General features: G+C 39.5%; 1 protein-coding gene across 1 annotated transcript in view; it reads left to right on the top strand.

Annotated features, from left to right (window-relative positions):
* Positions 1-20713, top strand: part of DCHS2 (dachsous cadherin-related 2) — a gene marked incomplete at both ends in the record, with an annotated part of 287003 nt that overhangs the window by 205249 nt on the left and 61041 nt on the right. Inside the window, 3 exons of the mRNA XM_082653510.1 lie at positions 5513-5647; positions 5858-6067; positions 12875-13732. Coding sequence (XP_082509636.1) covers positions 5513-5647; positions 5858-6067; positions 12875-13732 — 1203 coding nt within the window. The remainder of the gene's footprint in view (positions 1-5512; positions 5648-5857; positions 6068-12874; positions 13733-20713) is intronic.

Below are 20713 nucleotides of genomic sequence, written 5' to 3'. Positions count from 1 at the left end.
AAACAGTGAGAGTTTTACTTCTTCTTTTCAGATTTGGATTCCTTTTATTTCTTTTTCCTCTCTGAATGCTGTGGCAAAACTTCCAAAACTATGTTGAATAATAGTGGTGAGAGTGGGCAACCTTGTCTTTTTTCTGATCTTAGTGGAAATGGTTTCAGTTTTTCACCATTGAGGACGATGTTGGCTGTGGGTTGTCATATGTGGCCTTTATTATGTTGAGGTAAGTTCCCTCTATGCCTACTTTCTGGAGAGTTTTAATCATAAATGAGTGTTGAATTTCGTCGAAAGATTTCTCTGCATCTATTGAGATAATCGTATGGTTTTTCTCCTTCAATTTGTTAATATGGTGTTTCACATTGATTGATTTGTGCACATTGAAGAATCCTTGCATTCCTGTTATAAATCCCACTTGATCATAGTGTATGATCCTTTTAATGTCCTTCTTGGATTCTGTTTCCCAGTATTTTGTTGAGGATATTTGCCTCTATGTTCATTAGTGATATTGGGCTGTAGTTTTCTTTCTTTGTGACATCTTTGTCTGTTTTTGGTATCAGGGTGATAGTGGCCTCATAGAATATGTTTGAGAGTATTCCTCACTCTGCTATATTTTGGAACAGTTTGAGAAGGATAGGTGTTATCTCTTCTGTAAATGTTTGATAGAAGTCACCTGTGAAGCCATCTGGTCCTGAGCCTTTTCTTGTTCTAAGATTTTTAATCACAGTTTCAATTTCACTGCTTGTGATTGGTCTGTTCATATTTTCTATTTCTTCCTGGTTCAGTCTCAGAAGGTTGTGCCTTTCTAACAATTTGCCCATTTCTTCCAGGTTTTCGATTTTATTGGCATATAGTTGCTTGTAGTAATCTCTCATGATGCTTTGTATTTCTGCAGTGTCAGTTGTTACTTCTTTTTCATTTGTAATTCTTTTGATTTGAATCTTCTCTCTTTTCTTCATGATGAGTTTGGCTACTGGTTTATCAATTTTGTTTATCTTCTTAAAGAGCCAGCTTTCAGTTTTATTGATCTTTGTTATTTTTTTCCTTCCTTTCTTTTTCATTTATTTCTGACCTGATCTTTATGATTTCTTTCCTTCTGCTAACTTTGGGGTTTTTTTGTTCTTCTTTCTCTAATTGTTCTAGGTGTAAGGTTAGGTTGTTTGTTTGACATGTTTCTTATCTCTTAAGGTAGGATACTATTGCTATAAACTTCCCTCTTAGAACTGTTTTTGCTGCATCCCATAGGTTTTGGATTGTCGTGTTTTCATTGTCATTTGTTTCTAGGTATTTTTTGATTTCCTCTTTGATTTCTTCAGTGATCACTTCGTTATTAAGTAGTGTATTGTTTAGCCTCCATGTGTTTGTATTTTTTACAGATCTTTTCCTGTAATTGATACCTATTCTCATAGTGTTGTGGTCAGAAAAGAGACTTGATATTACTTCAATTTTCTTAAATTTACCAGGGCTTGATTTGTGACCCAAGATATGATCTATCCTGGAGAGTGTTCCCTGAAACACTTGAGAAGAAAGTGTATTCTGTTGTTTTTGGATGGATAGTCCTATAAATATCAATTAAGTCTATCTTGTTTAATGTATCATTTACAGCTTGTGTGTCCTTATTTATTTTCATGTTGGATGATCTGTCCATTGGTGAGAGTGGGGTGTTAAAGTCCCCTACTATGATTGTCGTACTGTTGATTTCCCCTTTTATGGCTATTAGTATTTGCCTTATGTATTGAGGTGCTCCTGTGTTGGGTGCATAAATATTTACAATTGTGATAAATTGTAAATTTATAACATTTCTTCTTCTTGGATTTCTTCTTCTTGGATTGATCCCTTGATCATTATGTAGTGTCCTTCATTGTCTCTTGTAATAGTTTTTGTTTTAAAGTCTTTTTTGTCTGATATGAGAATTGCTACTCCAGCTTTCTTTTGATTTCCATTTGCATGGAATATCTTTTTCCATCCCCCACTTTCAGTCTGTGTGTGTCCCTAGGTCTGAAGTGGGTCTCTTGTAGACAGCATATCTATGGGTCTTGTTTTTGTATCCTTTCAGCCAGTCTATGTCTTTTGGTTGGAGCATTTAAGCTTTTACATTTAAGGTAATTATAGATATGTATGTTCCTATTTCCATTATCTTAATTGTTTTGGGTTTGTTATTGTAGGTCTTTTCCTTCTCTTGTGTTTCCTGCCTAGAGAAGTTCCTTTAGCATTTGTTATAAAGCTGGTTTGGTGGTGCTGAACTCTCTTAGCTTTTGCTTGTCTGTAAAGCTTTTAATTTCTCCATCAAATCTGAATGAGATCCTTGCTGGGTAGAGTAATCTTGGTTGTGTTTTTCTCCCCTTCATCACTTGAAATGTGTCCTGCCACTCCATTCTGGCTTGGAGAGTTTCTGCTGAAAGTTCAGCTGTTAACCTTATGGGAATTCCCTTATATGTTATTTGTTATTTTTCCCTTGCTGCTTTTAATATTTTTTCTTTGTATTTATTTTTTGATAGCTTGATTTATCTGTATCTTGGCATGTTTCTCCTTGGATTTATCCTATATGGGACTCTCTGTGCTTCTTGGACTTGATTAACTATATCCTTTCCCATATTAGGGAAGTTTTTAACTATAATCCCTTCAAATATTTTCTCAGTCCCTTTCCTTTACTCTTCTTCTTCTGGGGCCCCTATATTCAAATGTTTGTGTGTTTAATGTTGTCCCAGAAGTCTCTGAGACTGTCCTCATTTCTTTTCAATGTTTTTTCTTTATTCTGCTCTGCACTAGTTATTTCCACTATTTTATCTTCCAGGTCACTTATCCGTTCTTCTGCCTCAGTTATTCTGCTATTGATCCCTTCTAGAGAATTTTTAATTTCATTTATTGTGTTGTTCATCACTGGTTGTTTGCTCTTTAGTTCTTCTAGGTCCTTGTTAAACATTTCTTGTATTTTCTCCATTCTATTTCCAAGATTTTGGATCATATTTACTATCATTATTCTGAATTATTTTTTTGTAGACTGCCTATTTCCTCTTCATTTGTTAGGTCTGTGGGTTTTTACATTGCTCCTTCATCTGCTGTGTCATTTTTGTCTTCTCATTTTTCTTAACTTACTGTATTTGTGGTCTCCTTTTCACAGGCTGCATGTTTGTAGTTTCCATTGTTTTTGGTGTCTGCCCCCAGTGGGTAAGATTGTGTAGGCTTCCCGGTGGAGGGGACTAGTACCCGTGTTCTTGTGGATGAGGCTGGATCTTGTCTTCTGTTGGGCAGGTCCATGTCTGGTGGTGTGTTTTGGGGTGTCTGTGACCTTCTTATGATGTTAGGCAGCCTCTCTGCTAATCGGTGGGGTTGTGTTCCTGTATTGGTAGTTGTTTGGCATAGGGTGTCCAGCACTGGAGTTTGCTGGTCGTTGACTGGAGCTGGGTCTTGGCATTGAGATGGAGATCTCCGGGAGATTTTCACCATTTCATATTACATGGAACTGGGAGGTCTTTTGTGGACCAATGTCCTGAACTTGGCTCTCCCATCTTAGAGGCACAGCCCTGACCCCTGGCTGGAGCACCAAGAGCCTGTCATACACACGGCTCAGAATAAAAGGGAGAAAAAAAAGTAAGAAAGAAAGAAAGAAGGAGATAAAATAAAATGGAATAAAGTTATTAAAATAAAAAATAGTTTTTTAAAAAAAATTTTTAAAGTAATAAAAGAAAAAGCAAGAAGAGAGCAACCAAAAGACAAATCCACGAATGATACCAAATGCTAAAAACTATACTAAAACACAAACAAAAACAAAAACGGACACACAGAACCCTAGGACAAATGGTAAAAAGCAAAGCTATACAGACAAAATCACACTCAGAAGCATACACATACACACTGACAAAGAAAGAAAAAGGGAAAAAGATATATATATCGTTGCTCTCAAAGTCCACCTCCTCAATTTGGGATGACTTGTTGTCTATTCAGGTATTCCACAGATGCAGGGTACATCAAGATGATTGTGCAGATTTAATCCGCGGCTCCTGAGGCTGCTGGGAGAAATTTCCCTTTCTCTTCTTTGTTCGCTCAGCTCCTGGGGTTCAGCTTTGGATTTGACACTGCCTCTGCGTGTAGGTCACCGGAGGGCATCTGTTCTTCGCTCAGACAGGATGGGGTTAAAGGAGCAGCTGCTTCGGGGGCTCGGGCTCACTCAGGGTTGGGGAAGGGAGGAGTACGGATGCAGGGCGAGCCTGCGGCAGCAGAAGCCAACATGACGTTGCACCAGCCTGAGGCACACCGTGTGTTCTCTCGGGGAAGTTTTCCCTGGATCATGGGACCCTGCAGTGGCGGGCTGCACAGGATCCGAGGAGGGGAGGTGTGGGGAGTGACCTGTGCTTGCACACAGGCTTCTTGGTGGCGGCAGCAGCAGCCTTAGCGTCTCATGCCCGTCTCTGGGGTCCGCGCTGATAGCCGCAGCTCGCGCCCGTCTCTGGAGCTCATTTAAGCGGTGCTCTTAATCCCCTCTCCTCGCGCACCAGGAAACACAGAGGCAAGAAAATGTCTCTTGCCTCTTTGGCAGCTCCAGACATTTTCCCGGACTCCCTCCCGGCTAGCTGTGATGCACTAGCCCCTTTCAGGCTGTGTTCACGCAGCCAACCCCAGCCCTCTCCCTGGGATCCGACCTCCGAAGCCCGATCCTCAGCTCCCAGCCCCCACCCGTCCCGGCGGGTGAGCAGAGAAGCCTCTCGGGCTGGTGAGTGCCGGTCGGCACCGATCCTCTGTGCGGGAATCTCTCCGCTTTGCCCTCTGCACCTCTGTTGCTGCGCTCTCCTCCATGGCTCCGAAGCTTCCCCCCTCCGTCACCCATAGTCTCTGCCTGCAAAGGGGCTTCCTAGTGTATGGAAACCTTTCCTCCTTCACAGCTCCCTCCCTATTGCAGGTCCCGTCCCTATTCTTTTGTGTCTGTTTTTTTCTTTTTTCTTTTGCCCTACCCAGGTACGTGGGGAGTCACTTGCCTTTTGGGAGGTCTGAGGTCTTCCGCCTGCATTCAGTAGGTGTTCTGTAGGAGTTGTTCCACATGTAGATGTATTTCTGATGTATTTGTGGGGAGGAGGGTGATCTCCACATCTTACTCTTCCTCTATCTTGAAGCTCTTTGGGCACAAGCTTTTAAACAGAGGGTCCACCTACAGAAATTGCCATTTGCCCTGCAAGCTTATAATGATGCCATTAAATCACAATTAGGTGTTAGCAGGAGTAATTAGGAATATGTTATAGGGTTGCACACTCATAAGAAATTTTTTATGGGAGGGAGAAAATCTTAAGCATTCACTGTGGGAAGGATTTTTGAAAATCCAGCATTTCAGCCAGGAGACTTTTATTTAGCAAGACCAGCCAAAAGAGTTGTTGTAAATTTTTGTTTTTGTTTCTGACCTTAATTTGAAGGTTACGTGTCTTGCCTTTTTTAATCTATGGCCTAACATGTTCATAGGAAAAAGGAGAAGAGACAGATGGATTCCAAGGGGATAATGGCTGAGTTTTTCCTCTATATTTTCCTTTAGGAATCAATTCCAAGCTTCAGTTTGAAATCATGCCAGGTGCTTTATTCGGGTTGTTCGAGATAAATCCTGACACTGGGGAGGTGGTGACAACCACCACACTTGACAGAGAAGTTCAGGAAGTCCTCACCCTTCGAGGTAAGGGATCCCTTGACTGTGCTAAACAAACAAAAACAGGCAGCAGGCCACTGAGAGGGGAAATTTTACGTTTCAGTAGGTTGTCTTTAAATAAAATATTATTGACCCAGTGCTACCCGGTTAATTTGGTCTGTTGCTGTCTGGTTAGGGCAGCATATTTTAGGTATGAATTAATGGCCACCATCTGTGCCGTCTTTTGTTCCTTGTCAGTACTTGTACGTGATGGGGGAGCCCCTGCTCTGTCTGGGACTACAACAATTCTCTGCACAGTGGGAGATGAAAACGATCACACACCGGAGATTATTGTCCCCAGGCATGACATTGAGGTTCTGGAAAACCAAGAGCCAGGGCTTGTCTACACTGTTTTGGCCTCTGATATGGATGCTGGCAATAATGGAGCTGTCAGGTATCACATAATTGGTAAGTATTATCTTTATTTAAATACCCGCCTCCCCAGGATACCAACTCGGTTGACACACACTTCATGGAGTGCATTCAGCATTTGACATCTAGTGCAGTGTTTACAGAACGCACAGCTGCTAAGAACTGTTTGGTGCCCTGGGTCTCATCTCCTCCTCCCCACAGCCACCCTGATCCAGTGCCCTCCAAACTCCTCAAAAATCTGCCCTTGACAACTCGCGCTGTTAGTAATCCACTAATATTAGTGCATGTACAGATGGAACAGATAGCTTTTGTTTTCTATTTTCACTTTTTCTCTATTTTCACTTCTCTCGTATGATCACTTATTTTTATTATTTTGAACAGTCAAGATTTTCTTTCAGGCCTAGAGGACATGAGTAGAAAAACAATTCCCAGATCTGCAGACCAATGAAACACTTCAGATCTACAACAATACCCCAGAGATCAAAGTCTTTAGGAACTTCTACACTACCAATTGTGGTTAAGGACCAGGGTTTGTGTTTTTTGAAATTTCCAATCTGATATAACTGATACTTTTGTAAAATCCAATAATTATAAATTACTGGGAGAAAAAATCAGAGGCATACAAAATGCAAGCCCCAGTTTTTAAAAACTATTACTGTATTATGAAGACATAAGATTATTCTCTCATGTTGCTATAAAATTTTCTAAATACTTACTCTTAATTTCTTTGTATTTATCTTGTTGAGGACCAGCTACAAGCAATCCCCAAACAGCACCTGTCACCTCGCACAGCATCAAGGACATTCTTTTTGACCATTCACTTCCCTTTCCCAAATGGTCAACAGTTCCTCTCTACTGGCTTTTCCCATCAGTATTTCCAGTATTTCCCATCTTGAAAAGCATCTCCCTTCACTCACTGTCTCTTTTCCTTCACAGTCAAACTTCTTGAAAATTGTTGTCTACACTCTGGTTTCTGTGTCTTTACTTTCATTTCTTAGCCTGCTGTAAAATGTGTTCCACTGAAGTCACTCTAGCGAAACTACCCTTTCCAGAGACATAAAAGATCCCGTTGTCGCCAAATGCATTGGATCTTTCTTAGTTCTTAATTTTTTTTTTTTTTTTTTTTTTTTTTTTTTGCGGTACGCGGGCCTCTCACTGTTGTGGCCTCTCCCGTTGTGGAGCACAGGCTCTGGACGTGCAGGCTCAGTGGCCATGGCTCACAGGCCTAGCCGCTCTGCAGCATGTGGGATCTTCCCAGACCGGGGCACGAACCCGTGTCCCCTGCATCAGCAGGCGGACTTTCAACCACTGCTCCACCAGGGAAGCCCTCAGTTCTTAATTTAATTGTATTGCTTTGTGTCTTTGTGCACCATGCCCTGGACACTTGGTCTCACCTTGACTTCAGAAAGCCACTTACTTTCTTTTGGTCCTTCATCTGTCTTTCTAGACAAGTCTTCCCAATGTCCTTGTTCTTCTGGTGGTTCTCTGACTTGTTAGAGTTTTCTGGATCTTTTTGGCATATCTTTTTCTTTTCTCATAGACACACTCTTTCTGGTCATTTCATCCAGTTCCTGTTTTCAGTTACCACTGGACCTCAATATCTCCCTATCTTGACTGTACCCTAGATCTAAGTCCCATTAAAGGACATTTTAAAAATTGAAGTATAGTAGACTTACAGTTGCAGATGTTCAACATAATAATTCAATGTTTTTATAGATTATGCTCCATACAAAGTTATTATAAAATATTGAGTATTCCCAGTGCTGTGCATTACATCCTTGTAACTTATTTTATACCTAGTAGTTTGTACCCATGATTCCCCTTCACCCACTTTGCCCCTCTCCATGACTCCCAATACTATGTTAAATAGAAGTGATGAGAGTGGGAATGCTTGTCTTATTCCTGATCTTAGAAGAAAAGTTTTCAGCTTTTCAATGTTGAGTTTGATGTCAGCTGTGGGCTTGTCATGTATGGCCTTTATAATGTTGAGGTATGTTTCATCTTTACCAACTTTGATAAGAGATTTTATCATAAATGGATGTTGAGTTCGGCAAAATGCTTTTTCTATGTCAAATGAGATGATCATATGGCTTTTATCCTCCCCTTTTTTGATGTGGTGTAACACCTTGATTGATTTGCAGATATTGAACCATCCTTGCATCCCTGGAATAAATTTCAATTGATCATGATTAAAAATCCTTTATATGTATTGTTGAATTTAGTTTGCTAATATTTTTGTTGAGGGTTTTGCATTATGTTCATCAGGAATATTGGCCTGATAATTTATTTTTGTAGTGTCTTTGTCTGGTTTTGATATTAGGGCTTCATAGAATGAGTTTGGAAGTGTTCCCTTCTCTTCAATTTTTGGTATAGTTTGGGAAAGATAGGTATTAACTTTTCCTTAAGTGTTTGATAGAAACCCTCAAATTCTGGTGTGGTCCTACTCTGATTTGTTAGGAGTTTCTTTGTTTTTTTTTTTTGTTTGTTTGTTTGTTTTTGCATTACGCGGGCCTCTCACTGCTGTGGCCTCTCCCGTTGCAGAGCACAGGCTCCAGACGTGCAGGCTCAGCGGCCATGGCTCACGGGCCCAGCTGCTGCACGGCATGTGGGATCCTCCCGGACCGGGGCACGAACCCATATCCCCTGCATCGGCAGGTGGACTCTCAACCACTGCGCCACCAGGGAAGCCCCTGTTGGGAGTTTTTTGATTATTGATTCAATTTCATTACTTTGGTCTTGGAAGTGTGTATGTTTCTAGGCATTCTTCCATTTCTTCTAAGTTGTCCAATTTGCTGCTGTATACCTGTCAGTAGTATTCTCTTATGATTGTATCTCTGTGATATCAGTGGTAATTTCTCCTCTTTCATTTCTAATTTTATTTACTTAGACTTTCTCTTCTTTTCTTGATGAGTCTGGCTAACAGTTTTATCAATTTTGTTTATCTTTAAAAAAAACAGCTCTTAGTTTCACTGAGCTTTTCTTTTTTTTTTTTTTTTTTTTTCTTTTGGTCTCTATTTTATTTACTTCTGCTCTCATCTTTATTATTTCCTTCCTTCTGTGGACTTTGTACTTCTTTTTCTAGTTCCTTTAGATGAAAAGTTAGGTTGTTTATTTAAGATTTTTCTCGTTTCTTGAGTTAGACTTGAATTACTATAAACTTCCCTCTTAGAACTGCTTTTGCTGTGTCCCATAGATTTTGGAAAGTTGTGTTTTTCTCTTCATTCATTTCAAGGTATTTTTTTTTATTTCCTCTTTGATTTCTTTGTTGACCCATTGGTTTTTTAGTAGTATGTTGTTTAGTCTCCGCATGTTTGTGTGTTTTCCAGTTTCCTTCCTGTAATTGATTTCTAGTTTCATACCACTGTGGTCAGAAAAGACGCATACTTGATATGATTTCAATCTTCTTAAATGTATTGAAGATTTTTTTTGTGGCCTAGCATGTGATCTGTCCTGGAGAATGTTTTATGTGCACTTGAAAAGAATGTGTTTTCTGCTGTTTTTAATGGAATGTTTTGTAGATATCTATTAACTTCTTCTGATCTACTGTGTCATTTGATGTGTCCCTTATTGATTTTCTTTCTGAATGATCTGTTCATTTATGTAAATGGGGTATTAAAGTTCTCTACTGTTATTGTATTTCTGTCAGTTTCTCCCTTTATGTGTGTTAATATTTGCTTTATATAGTTAGGTGCTCTTGTACTAGGTGCATTTATGTTTATGAATGATATATCTTCTTCTTGGATTGACCCATTTATATGATGCCCTTCTTTGTCTTTGTTATTAACTTTATTTTAAAGTCCATTTTGTCTGATATGCATATTGTTATCACAGCTTTCTTTTCATTTCCATTTGCATGGAGTATCTTTTTCCATCTTTTTACTTTCAAGTGAATATGTCTTTAGATCTGAAGTGAGTCTTTTGTAGGCAGCATATAGATGGGTTTGTTTTCTTATCCATTCAGCCACCCTATGTCCTGTGATTGGAGCATTTAATCTATATACATAAAGTAATTACTCACAGATATGTACTTACTGCCATATTGTTACTTGTTTTCTGGTTGTTTTTATAGTTCTTCTCTGTTCTTTTCTTGTTCCTTTAGTCTATTTCCTCACAGTTTAACTATTCTCTTTAGTTTTATGTTTGGGTTCTTTTCTCTTTGTTTTTTGCATATCCATTGGAGATTTTTGATTTGTGGTTACTATGAGGTTCATATATATCAATTACATATAGCTGTTTTAAACTGATAGTGCTTAAGTTCAAACACATCCTAAAAGCTTTACATTTTTCACTCCACTCCCAACATGCTTTATGTTTTGGTGTCATATTTTACATCTTTATTTATATCCCTTCAGTGTTTATCATAGTTATTGTTGATTTTATAATTTTTATCTTTTAACCTTTGTACTAGCTTATTTAAGTGGTTGATTCACTGCCTTTACTATATATTTATAATTATCAGTGAAATTTTTTTTTCTTCACATCTTTTTAAAAATTTTCTTTTTATAGCCTTTTCTTTTTCACTTAAAGAAGACACTTTAACATTTCTTGTAAAGCCGATTTAGTGGCAACAACCTCTTTTAGTTTTTGCTTGTCTGGGAAACTCTTTATCTCTCCTTCAATTCTGAATGATAACCTTGCTGGGTAGAGTGTTCTTGGTTGTAGGGTTTTTCCTTTCAGCACTTTAAATATGTCATGCTACTCCCTCTGGCTTGCAAGATTTCTGCTAAAAAGTCAGCTAATATTTATCGTGGTTCCCTTGTATGTGACTCTGTTTTTCTCTTCCTGTCTTTAAAATTCTGTCATTCACTCTTTAACTTTTTCCATTTTAATTATGAAATGACTTAGTGTGAGTCTCTTTGGGTTCACCTTGTTTAGGCATCTCTGTGATTCTTGGACCTGGATACATTTCCTTTTCAGGTTAGTGATGTTTTCAGCTATAATTACATCAAATATGCTTTCTGCCCCTTTTTTCTCTCTCTTCCTCTCTGACCCCTATAACACGAATGTTAGTATGCTTGATATTGTTCTAGAGGTCCCTTAAATAATACTTATTAAACTTTTTTTTCTTTTTGCTGCTCTGATAGGGTGATTTCCACTATTCTGTCTTCTAGGTCGTTTATGTGTTCCTCCGTATCACTTAATCTGCTGTTAATTCCTTCTAGTGTATTTCTCCTTTCAGTTATTGTATTCTTCAGTTCTAATTGGCTCTTTTTTATATTTTCTAGTTCTTTGTTGAAGTTCTCACTGTATTCATCTATTCTTTTCCTAAGTTTGGTGAACATTTTTATAACTATTGCTTTGAACACTTTATCAGGTAAATTACTTATTTCTGTTTCATTAGGCTTCCCTCCTCCCCATCCCAGTGTTTTATATTGCTCTTTGCTTTGGAACATGTGCTTGTGTCTTCTCATTTTGTTTGACTCTCTATGACTTTCTTCTCATTTTGTTTGTTTGTCTCTATGAAATTAGGGAAAACATACCCTTCTTGGTCTTGAAATCATGTCTTTGTGTTGAAGCGGTTGGAGCATCCCTATGCAGTCTGCCTATGCCCAGTGGCTTTGGTGGTAGAGCTGGATCTAAAGTGATCATGGGACATGTCTTCTTTTGGGATGTGCTAGCTGTCACTGCCCTGTCAGGGGGTGGGGCCGGGGTCTGAGGGGCTGGGGCCACAATCCTGAGTGAGCGTAGTGTCTCCTTGGTGCTATAGAGGTTTCTGCCTTGGCCAGGGCTGGAACTAGGACTCAGAGGGCTGGAATAGGAGGCTGGTGCAAGCCCTGGTTTCTCCCAAGGTGCACTGATGGTTTCTGCCTTGTTAAGGAGTGGGGCTGGAGCAGGAGAGGCTGAGGTAAGAGCCTGTCTCAGAAAGGGGTAAGGTGCACTGGAGCAGTCATAACAGGCTGGCCAGAGCACCAGGCATGTTTCAGTCTGCTGTCTCTGTGCTGGGACTGGGAACAAACAACTGAGTGTCCACACTCTTCAAGAGCAGAGTCTCAGTTTCCTACAGGCTTGCATTAAGCCCCACTGGTTTTCAAACCACCTAAAGGGGCTTCTATTCCAAGTGCTGAACCCCAGGGCTGGTATGCCCAATGTGGGGCTGAAACCCCTACCCCTGAGGGAGGATCCCTGAGCCTCTGAAATCCTTCTCCTCTTCTGGGTCACACACCAGGGGTGTGGGTCCTGACTAGATTTCTTCTCCTCCCCTCCTACCAGACTCCACATGGTTCTTTCTTTGTAATCTTGGTTGTAGAAGAGCCATTCTGCTAATCTTCAGGTCAGTCTCAGAGAGAGTTTCTTTTTATGTAGTTTTGATGTCTTCCTGAGAGGAGGTGAGCTCAGACTCTTCCCACTCCACCATCTTGATCCTACCTCCTAATAAATTTTTATTTTCCACTCTCTCTCTCCTTTTCACAGTGAGAAAGCAGAATCAGGATCAGTGCCTTTGACAAGAAATAGCATTTTTGTTCACACTTTATGTCCTGTGGTGGACTGTGGACTTTGCTCTGTGTCATCCTCACTCCAGAACTCCCCATCAAAGGACGTATTTGTATGACTCTCATACCAAACCAAACCAAAAAGATGTTAAAATTAGTTCAAGGAGAAATGTAAGAAACACACACATACACACACAGAGCAAAAATAAGGAATTCTGAAATGCAGAAGAGGTCTATCCATAGGATAGTAATCAATGCCATTCCACTAGACACAGTTAATTATCATGTACTTACAAAAGTGCTAGGATGTAATAATCAGGAAATAAATATTTGTTGAATGAATATATATATTCATGGCAAAGGGCTGCTACTTTTTGAATTCAAATGTATTTTGAATTGTTTTCTTTACTAGATGGAAATACTGATGAGTACTTTGCTATTAATGAAACATCAGGAGAACTCTCAATCACTCGTGCTTTGGACCGGGAGCAAGTCAGCAACTTCACCCTAGTCATCCTGTGCTCCGATCTGGGGGATCCACCCCGGAGCTCCATGGTGCAGCTGCAAGTCAGAGTTCTGGACGACAATGACCACAGTCCTTCCTTCTCCAGGCTCCATTACCAGGCCTCTGTGAGAGAGGATGCTCAAGTGGGAACCGTGGTTCTTGTGCTCTCTGCCGTGGACAAGGATGAAGGCCTGAATGGGCAAACTGAGTATTCTCTAGCGGAGGAGCCTTCCGGGGCATTCACCATTGATCCCGTAACGGGCACATTGAGAACCAGCCACATCCTTGACCGAGAAGCAAGAGCTGAGCATACATTTAAGGCTGTTGCCAGAGACTGTGGTGTCCAGGGCTCAAGAAGCACCATGGTGATCATAAAAATACATGTCACTGATGTTAATGACAATGATCCAGTTTGGGAACAGAACCCCTTTGATATTTTTCTTTCCCCCCAGTCACCTACTAACCAGATGACCACCATCCTGAGAGCCAGTGACCCAGACTTGGGGCCCAATGGAACTGTCATATTTAGTTTTGCAGAGCCCCAGTCAGTGTTTTCTATTAATGAATACACAGGAGAAATTCAACTTCAGCAAAACCCAGCTTCAGAATATTTTCCTGTCTGGCTGCAGTTAAAAGTTGTTGACCAAGGGTTCCCAGCTAGGACAACCACTGGTCTCTTGGTCATTCACATGGAAGGAGAAGATGTAAGGATTTCCTTCAGCCAGCATGTGTATAATGGGATTGTGCCTGAAAATTGTGAGGCAGGTGAGTGTCAAGTGTTTTGTACATTGTCCCAGTTTTGGCAAAATGCTTAAAACTAAGGATTATAGAACGAGCGCTATCACGGTTCAGTTATGAATTTTTGAGTCCAGCCAATTCTTGATATGCCAACTTTCATTCAAAATTTGTCATTAGAAAAATATACTCAAATACAGTAAAACACGCACACACACTCTCCTTTAAAGACAGCAAAAGGTAGTAAAAATACTGAAAGATAAATTATTCAAGGCTCATAAAGTTTAACTTAAATTTAAAATCTCAAATAAAAACCCTTTTATTTAAATGTTTATGAATTCTGAACAACTGTACATTTCCTAAAGTACTTTCCTAGAAGTACAATGAAAGGTGAAGTATGTTGTGGTTCAGTGACTGTCACTGTGTGTCCTTGGGCAGCTGGATGTCTCTGCCTCAGTTTCCTAATCTGCAAATTAAGGATAAGTTTGGTGCCCACCTCATTAGGGTATAAGACTGAATAAGCCAGTTCACATAAAGCACTTAAAACAGTATCTGACTCAGAATCAACATGTAATATATGGGAACTGCTGTTATTATTATTATTATACTTCATTTTATATTATACCTCATTTTGATACAGTCAGCATTGCTTTCAAACAGTGCAGTAATATCTGATCTTCAAAGAATTTGGCACAGATTATACTACTCAGAACAGGCTTCAGTGAATGGTAACTATTTTTCCTCATAATGTTAAAATATTTTTCAGTTATTTCCCTACTCAAATGTATGCCATAATGGGAAACATAAAAAAATTAATTTAAATGATCTTTCTAGCCCAAAGCAAAAAAAACCATTTGTATATAGTTGTGGATTGAAAGAAATCCAATCTAGGTAATTATATCTAACTAGAGAGTTGAGAAATAAATCTTCTGAACCTTTCAGCCAGCCAGAGGGCAAAGCACATGGACTCCAGGGCTTGGGAGAGAACGAGTTTGCCTGCGACAGTCTGATTTGTGCTGTTTGCTTTCTCCAGTCATTTTTTGTTTTTATTTTGTCATTTTGGGTTCAGTTTCACTTTATCCGTACTTAAAACAACCACTATTTAAAAGGCAACCTTCATTTTTCTGAAATTGATCTATACATTTCATAGTGAAAATATTTTGTTACACGTTATATTCTTTATGAAAAGAGAATATTCAATTTAATATCGAATGTCAAATTAGGGTTCTTCTCAGTTGCAGATTATTAACCTTTGATCTTCTTTTGAATTATGGTTATCTCATGGGCTGCTTATTCGGAAGGCCTCTTATTGATTCTAAACATAATTAAGGGTAAATTGCAATTACCTTCATTAAATGAAATAATAGCGACTTCCAAAATAACTAGAAATGTCCACCCATATACTTAGGTGTGATGAGATTTCTGCATAAGAGTTAAATGTTAAATAACATGAGATACTCCTTAGAGCTCTGTTTCTGTACCTCTGGAGAGGTATACATCCCAACCCCAGAGCAGAGCCTGATAGAAAGGAAAGGTGACATTTTCTAAATAATACAGCACAAAATATATGAATCAATCTTGAAATTGATCTGATAAAATCATAGAATTTTTGGGCTTCCCTGGTGGCGCAGTGGTTGAGAGTCCGCCTGCCGATGCAGGGGACACAGGTTCGTGCCCCAGTCTGGGAAGATCCCACATGCCGCAGAGCGGCTGGGCCCGTGAGCCATGGCCGCTGAGCCTGCGCGTCCGGAGCCTGTGCTCCGCAACGGGAGAGGCCACAACAGCGAGAGGCCCGCGTACCGAAAAAAAAAAAATCATAGAATTTTTGAGCCCAGCTTTTGTCTGCAATGAACATAGAAACATTTTTTTTTCCTAAATACCCTTGACACAAGACCTTTCAGTCTCTACTTGAATATTTCAGTGACTGAAAGTTTAGGACAGTGGTTCTTGAACTTGTGTGTGAAACAGGCACTCTGTGATGATCCCTGAAGTTTCTGCTTCGGTAAGTCTGGGGTCCAGGAACTATCATTTTTAACAAACTCTGCAGGTGATTTGATTGCATGACAATGTTGGAAAACCCTTTCATGTGAAAAGTCATTCCTGCATTGAACCCAGATCTGCCTCCTCTATGTCTGTCCATAAATCTTAGTCCTGCCCTCTGGAGCACTCCACTGATCTACACAGTCACTCTTCAGATATTTTATTTGCTCCTTCAATAAAATTTTTATTGCATATTTTGTGCCAGGTCCTCTTCTACTAGGATATGTTAGTGAACTAAAAGACAAAGATGCTTGTCCTTGTGAGGCTTACATTCTAGCAGGGGTAAAGAGACAATATCAATGAACGTAATAAATAACAAAAATGTAGTGTATGCTAGACGGTGTTAAGAGCTATGGTATAAAGAGGCAGAGCAAGGGGTGCTGGGGGAGGGCACAAATGCAATTTTAGATAGCAGGTTAGGGAAGGCATCATTGAGCAAGTGACATTTAGGCAAAGACTTAAAGAGAGGAGGTAGCCATTCGTATATTTGGGGGAAGAGCATTTCCGAAAAAAAAAAAGGAGAAATCCAGTGGGAACCCACCTGGTTTGCTCAAAGAACAGTAAAGAGGACTGTGTGACTGGAGCAGAGTAAGCAAAGTGAAGAATGGTAAAAAATGAAGGTCAGAAGCGAATGGACCAGGCAGGGCCTTGTAGATCACTGGGGGGGGGGGGGTCTTTGGCTTTTACTCCAAATAGTTTTCCCGTCTCTAGTTCTTCACTTATTCTTTACATAATGAGATCTCCAACCACGGCTAATGAACATTCTCATCCAATATAAATTCTGCAGAGTAGTAGGCATTAAATAAATTATCACTCAAAAGAATTGGCACAGGACTCATCATTGTGTCACACTTTTTCACATTAGTAAATGAAATTTCTAAAAATTGAGTAATGTACCTGGCCATTTCCTAATTAAGATATCCTTTCTCGGGCTTCCCTGGTGGCGCAGTGGTTGAGAGTCCACCTGCCGATGTAGGGGACACGGGTTCGTGCCACAGTCCGGGAAGATCCCACATGCCGCGGAGCGGCTGGGCCCGTGAGCCATGGCCGCTGAGCTTGCGCGTCCGGAGCCTGTTGCTCCACAACGGGAGAGGCCACAACAGTGACAGGCCTGCGTAACGCAAAAAACAAACAAACAAACAAACAAAAAGATATCCTTTCTCACGTCACCCACGATTAATTTGTTTGCAGGATTAAACCTAAATAAAAGTCAATATCTAAAGCACACCAAAGAAAATATTTCGGTATGACATTAAGTTATGGGTTAGTAAGTATAATAATATTTGTGGTTGAATTCAGAAATGATTTAATAATAACCCTAATAAAAACTGCTGTGGAAGGGGAAATTATTCACCTGTTTTCATCTTTGCAGTGCGCCATTCATTTCTGTGTCCGAGACTCACTCTGTCTGTAGCGGTTGCCTTTATGGGAAGGAAACTACCCCTACTTTGGTCTGTTTCTCATCACTCAACCTTCCGTCTACCCCCAGCCGTAACAGTTGGGAGTAATCAATGTGGCGAAGAGTAACCTGGTCTGAGATAAAAAATAAAACTAGGGCAGAAGACAGTGAAGACTAAATTACTTTCTTACCTCTGAAGGTGGGCCTCCTGTTTCAGTTCATTCAGAAAAACTAATGAATACATGGGCAGAAGCCTCTATTCTGCTATTGCATCATTGTGTTTTCTTTGACCTCTGATTAGAGTTGTCCATCTTAGTCCTCTTGTATTTAGAATTACTGAACTAAATTTGACGGCTACCTTTTTAATAGAACTTAACACTCTTAAAATTTGTTTATTAAATCTTACACATAAGCAAGGTTAATACCTGGCAGGAATACAGCATATGGTACCCATAAATATCCATATACTTTTCAAGACATCAGAAGCAATGGGTTGGGACCTTGCTTTGAAGAGCAGCTATGACGTGTGAAGGGCATGGAGGCTAAGGGGAGAGTAGCCTAAAAGCTGCAGCATATGACAGGAAGGAGAACTAGAGGAGGAAAGGATGGTGGTTAAGAAGGCTGTTGAATCTGATTAGATGCAGCTAACCTACACCAGGGTGGGCAGGATTCCCTAGGCCCCAGTGAACAACGACAACAAAGTGCGTAATGTATTGATTGACATATGCCCCAAATATTTCAAGCTGGCCAAAGCTTTGCCTGGAGCATGAATTTCATACATATTGCCAGATCATATCATGGACACCAGAAGGTGATTTTTTTAAAATTTGGATTCCAGTGGTTTTAAGAGATTGTAAACCCATTGATCAGTGTTAGAATGGCCTTGATATACATTATTTAATAGCATTTTATAACTTCCAGAATTATTTCTGTCCCAAATACATCTGCAATTTTAATCTTTATTTTCAAAGGAAACATATGTGCCTATTGGAAGCTCACATCATCTGTGGTTCACTCAAGCATCCCATCCGGCAGGCACCGCCTGACATCCCGAGTGAATTATGTTCTGTATCTTCATAAATCCTATTACCCTAAACTGCTTTTAACATTTAGATTTTTTTAAAGAAAATAAAACGTTAAAATAAATAACTCTAATGTATTTATATTTGTTTAACTTTTCTTTCTTGGAAAGCCCACAAGTTTGAGTTTTGATTGACATTATTTTCATCTATTAACAACGTTAAACTTAACACTTCAATTGTTTAAAACAGTACATAGTTCAAAAATAGATTTATATATATATATATATATACATACGTATATATAATTTTTTATAGTTTATAGCATTTTAGAAGAAACCCTTCAGTAGGTAAGGTCTCTTTAAGTCATGAAATGTTCATTTATTCACAGAAAGAGTCATTTCAGAAGGTGCCAGTTGCCTGTAAGGGAGAGGCTGGCCATACAGCAAGGTGACAAGAAAAGCTGAAGCCCAAATGCTTCCCCGCTCTTTACCCTTACCACCTGCTGTTCCTTTTTTACCCACATGAGACGAAATATAACCATTCTGAATCTTTTTGAAGTGAAATATAAACCACTTGGTTGTCTGTGACATTCCAATCCATTAAACCATTTAAATGAACCTTCTAGAAGCCAGCTTTTATTTCTTCTTTTCCACTTCCAGAGCTTTGGTTATACCAATGAGGGTGAATCAGCAACCGTAGTCCCCAATGTGGACTTTTCACAACTTCATTTTTAATAATTACTAGAGAGGAAACATTGAAATTATGAATTGCCTGATTAAAAATGGAATAGTCAGACATTAAAAGACTTGAGATAAAATGAAAACATGATGATGATACAGGAGTGCATTCTAACTAGTAAAATATATTAAAAGACTTTCAGACATTAAAAGACTTGAGATAAAATGAAAACATGATGATGATACAGGAGTGCATTCTAACTAGTAAAATATATTTACTATATTCTAATTTGTCTCATAAACAAATTAGATCTTGATATTTTGGAGGAAAACCTTTCTTCTGGCCCTTTGGCAATTGATCCAGAATTCTGGCTCCTACTGTCGGTAAGGTGGGGTGCACGTACGTGGAGTATGGACATTGCGATAGGACTTAATGTAGCTGAGTGAGTCTCTACTGTTCTCCTGCCCAGGATGGGCAAGTTCTCTTTCTCCTTCTAGAGAGTGGAAATAATAACAACTGACTCACAGAGAAACCGTAAGGATCAAGTGAAGTCATGTGAGGGTACTAGTCACAGTTTTCATTGTTATTGTTACCTTCTTTCTGTCCCAAATCCTTGATTGAATTCTATAAAGTTAGCTGGCTATACATTCGCACCAGAGCAGCCAGTTGTTACTTAGCAGTTATTTAACAGCAATGAAATATTTGCAGTTTCTAAATCCCTACCACTCCTTTCTGTTCCACCTGGTCCCCAAACCAGGTAAGAACTGTACTTTCCAAGGTGACAGAGTTCCCATAATTTTGGAAGTGCTGTCTCTATGTCATCCACGGCTTTGGAACAGGGCCCAACGTATAACTTATGATAATGAAAAGAGGGAAGCAAATAGTATCTATCATTCCTATTCCATTCTTTAAGGCCAGTCCCCTGTTTGGAATGAAATTCACTGGAATCAGTGCCATCTAACTAGCCATTGTCAAACAGTGTCAAATTCCATCACCTTACCTATGATTCTAAGATAGCTCTGGAGGAGACAGAAGGAGAAAGGCCTTACAAGGTCAAGTCCTCTCAAAAGAAGGTGAACATCTCACAAGGAATTTTTCAGTTTTGTAAATTAACCCCAGTCCCACATCTGAGCCTCAGCCACCTGGCTCAAGGCCTCATCTTAACAAACCAGGGAGTTCTTCCCCTGAGGTTAGGGGTTACTAACTGTTAGGAAGGAGACCGATACATAAGCGAGAGTGCATTTCCTTTATTTACAGAAGAACTATGATTGCCATCTGGATTATAGTAGTCATGTCAGGATGACCAGCTCTCTCTTTGTAGGAAAAAGGACACAGGAACCCAAACTGTACTCAGAAGGTTGCTTGTTAATCCTAAATAGTTCAAGCAGGATGTGATTCAAGTGTTGAATGTCATCAGCCTGTGTTACCCTTTCTTCAGAAAGAACTCATGCAGCACTGCCAAGTAGAATTTTGTGATGCCTTCATGACTGTCTGGTCTTCCGTTGCTCATTAACTTGCTTTTTATTTTTTACTTTAAATTTTCTTATTTTATATTGGAGTAGAGTTGATTTACAATGTTGTGTTAGTTTCAGGTGTACAGCAAAGTGATTCAGTTATACCTATACATATATCTATTCTTTTTCAAATTCTTTTCCCATTTAGGTTATTACAGAATATTGAGCAGAGTTCCCTGTGCTATACAGTAGGTCCTTGTTGGTTATCTATTTTAAATATAGTAGTTTGTATATGTTAAACCCAAACTCTTAATTTATCTCCCTCCCCACCTTTTCCCTTTGGTAACCATAAGTTTGTTTTCTAAGTCTGTGAGTCTATTTTGTTAAATAAGTTCATTTGTGTCATTTTTGCTCATTG

This window comes from Grampus griseus, assembly GCF_964374135.1.
Source record: "Grampus griseus genome assembly, chromosome: 4".
Lineage (NCBI taxonomy): Eukaryota > Metazoa > Chordata > Mammalia > Artiodactyla > Delphinidae > Grampus > Grampus griseus.
This window is presented reverse-complemented; position numbering and strand designations above follow the sequence as displayed.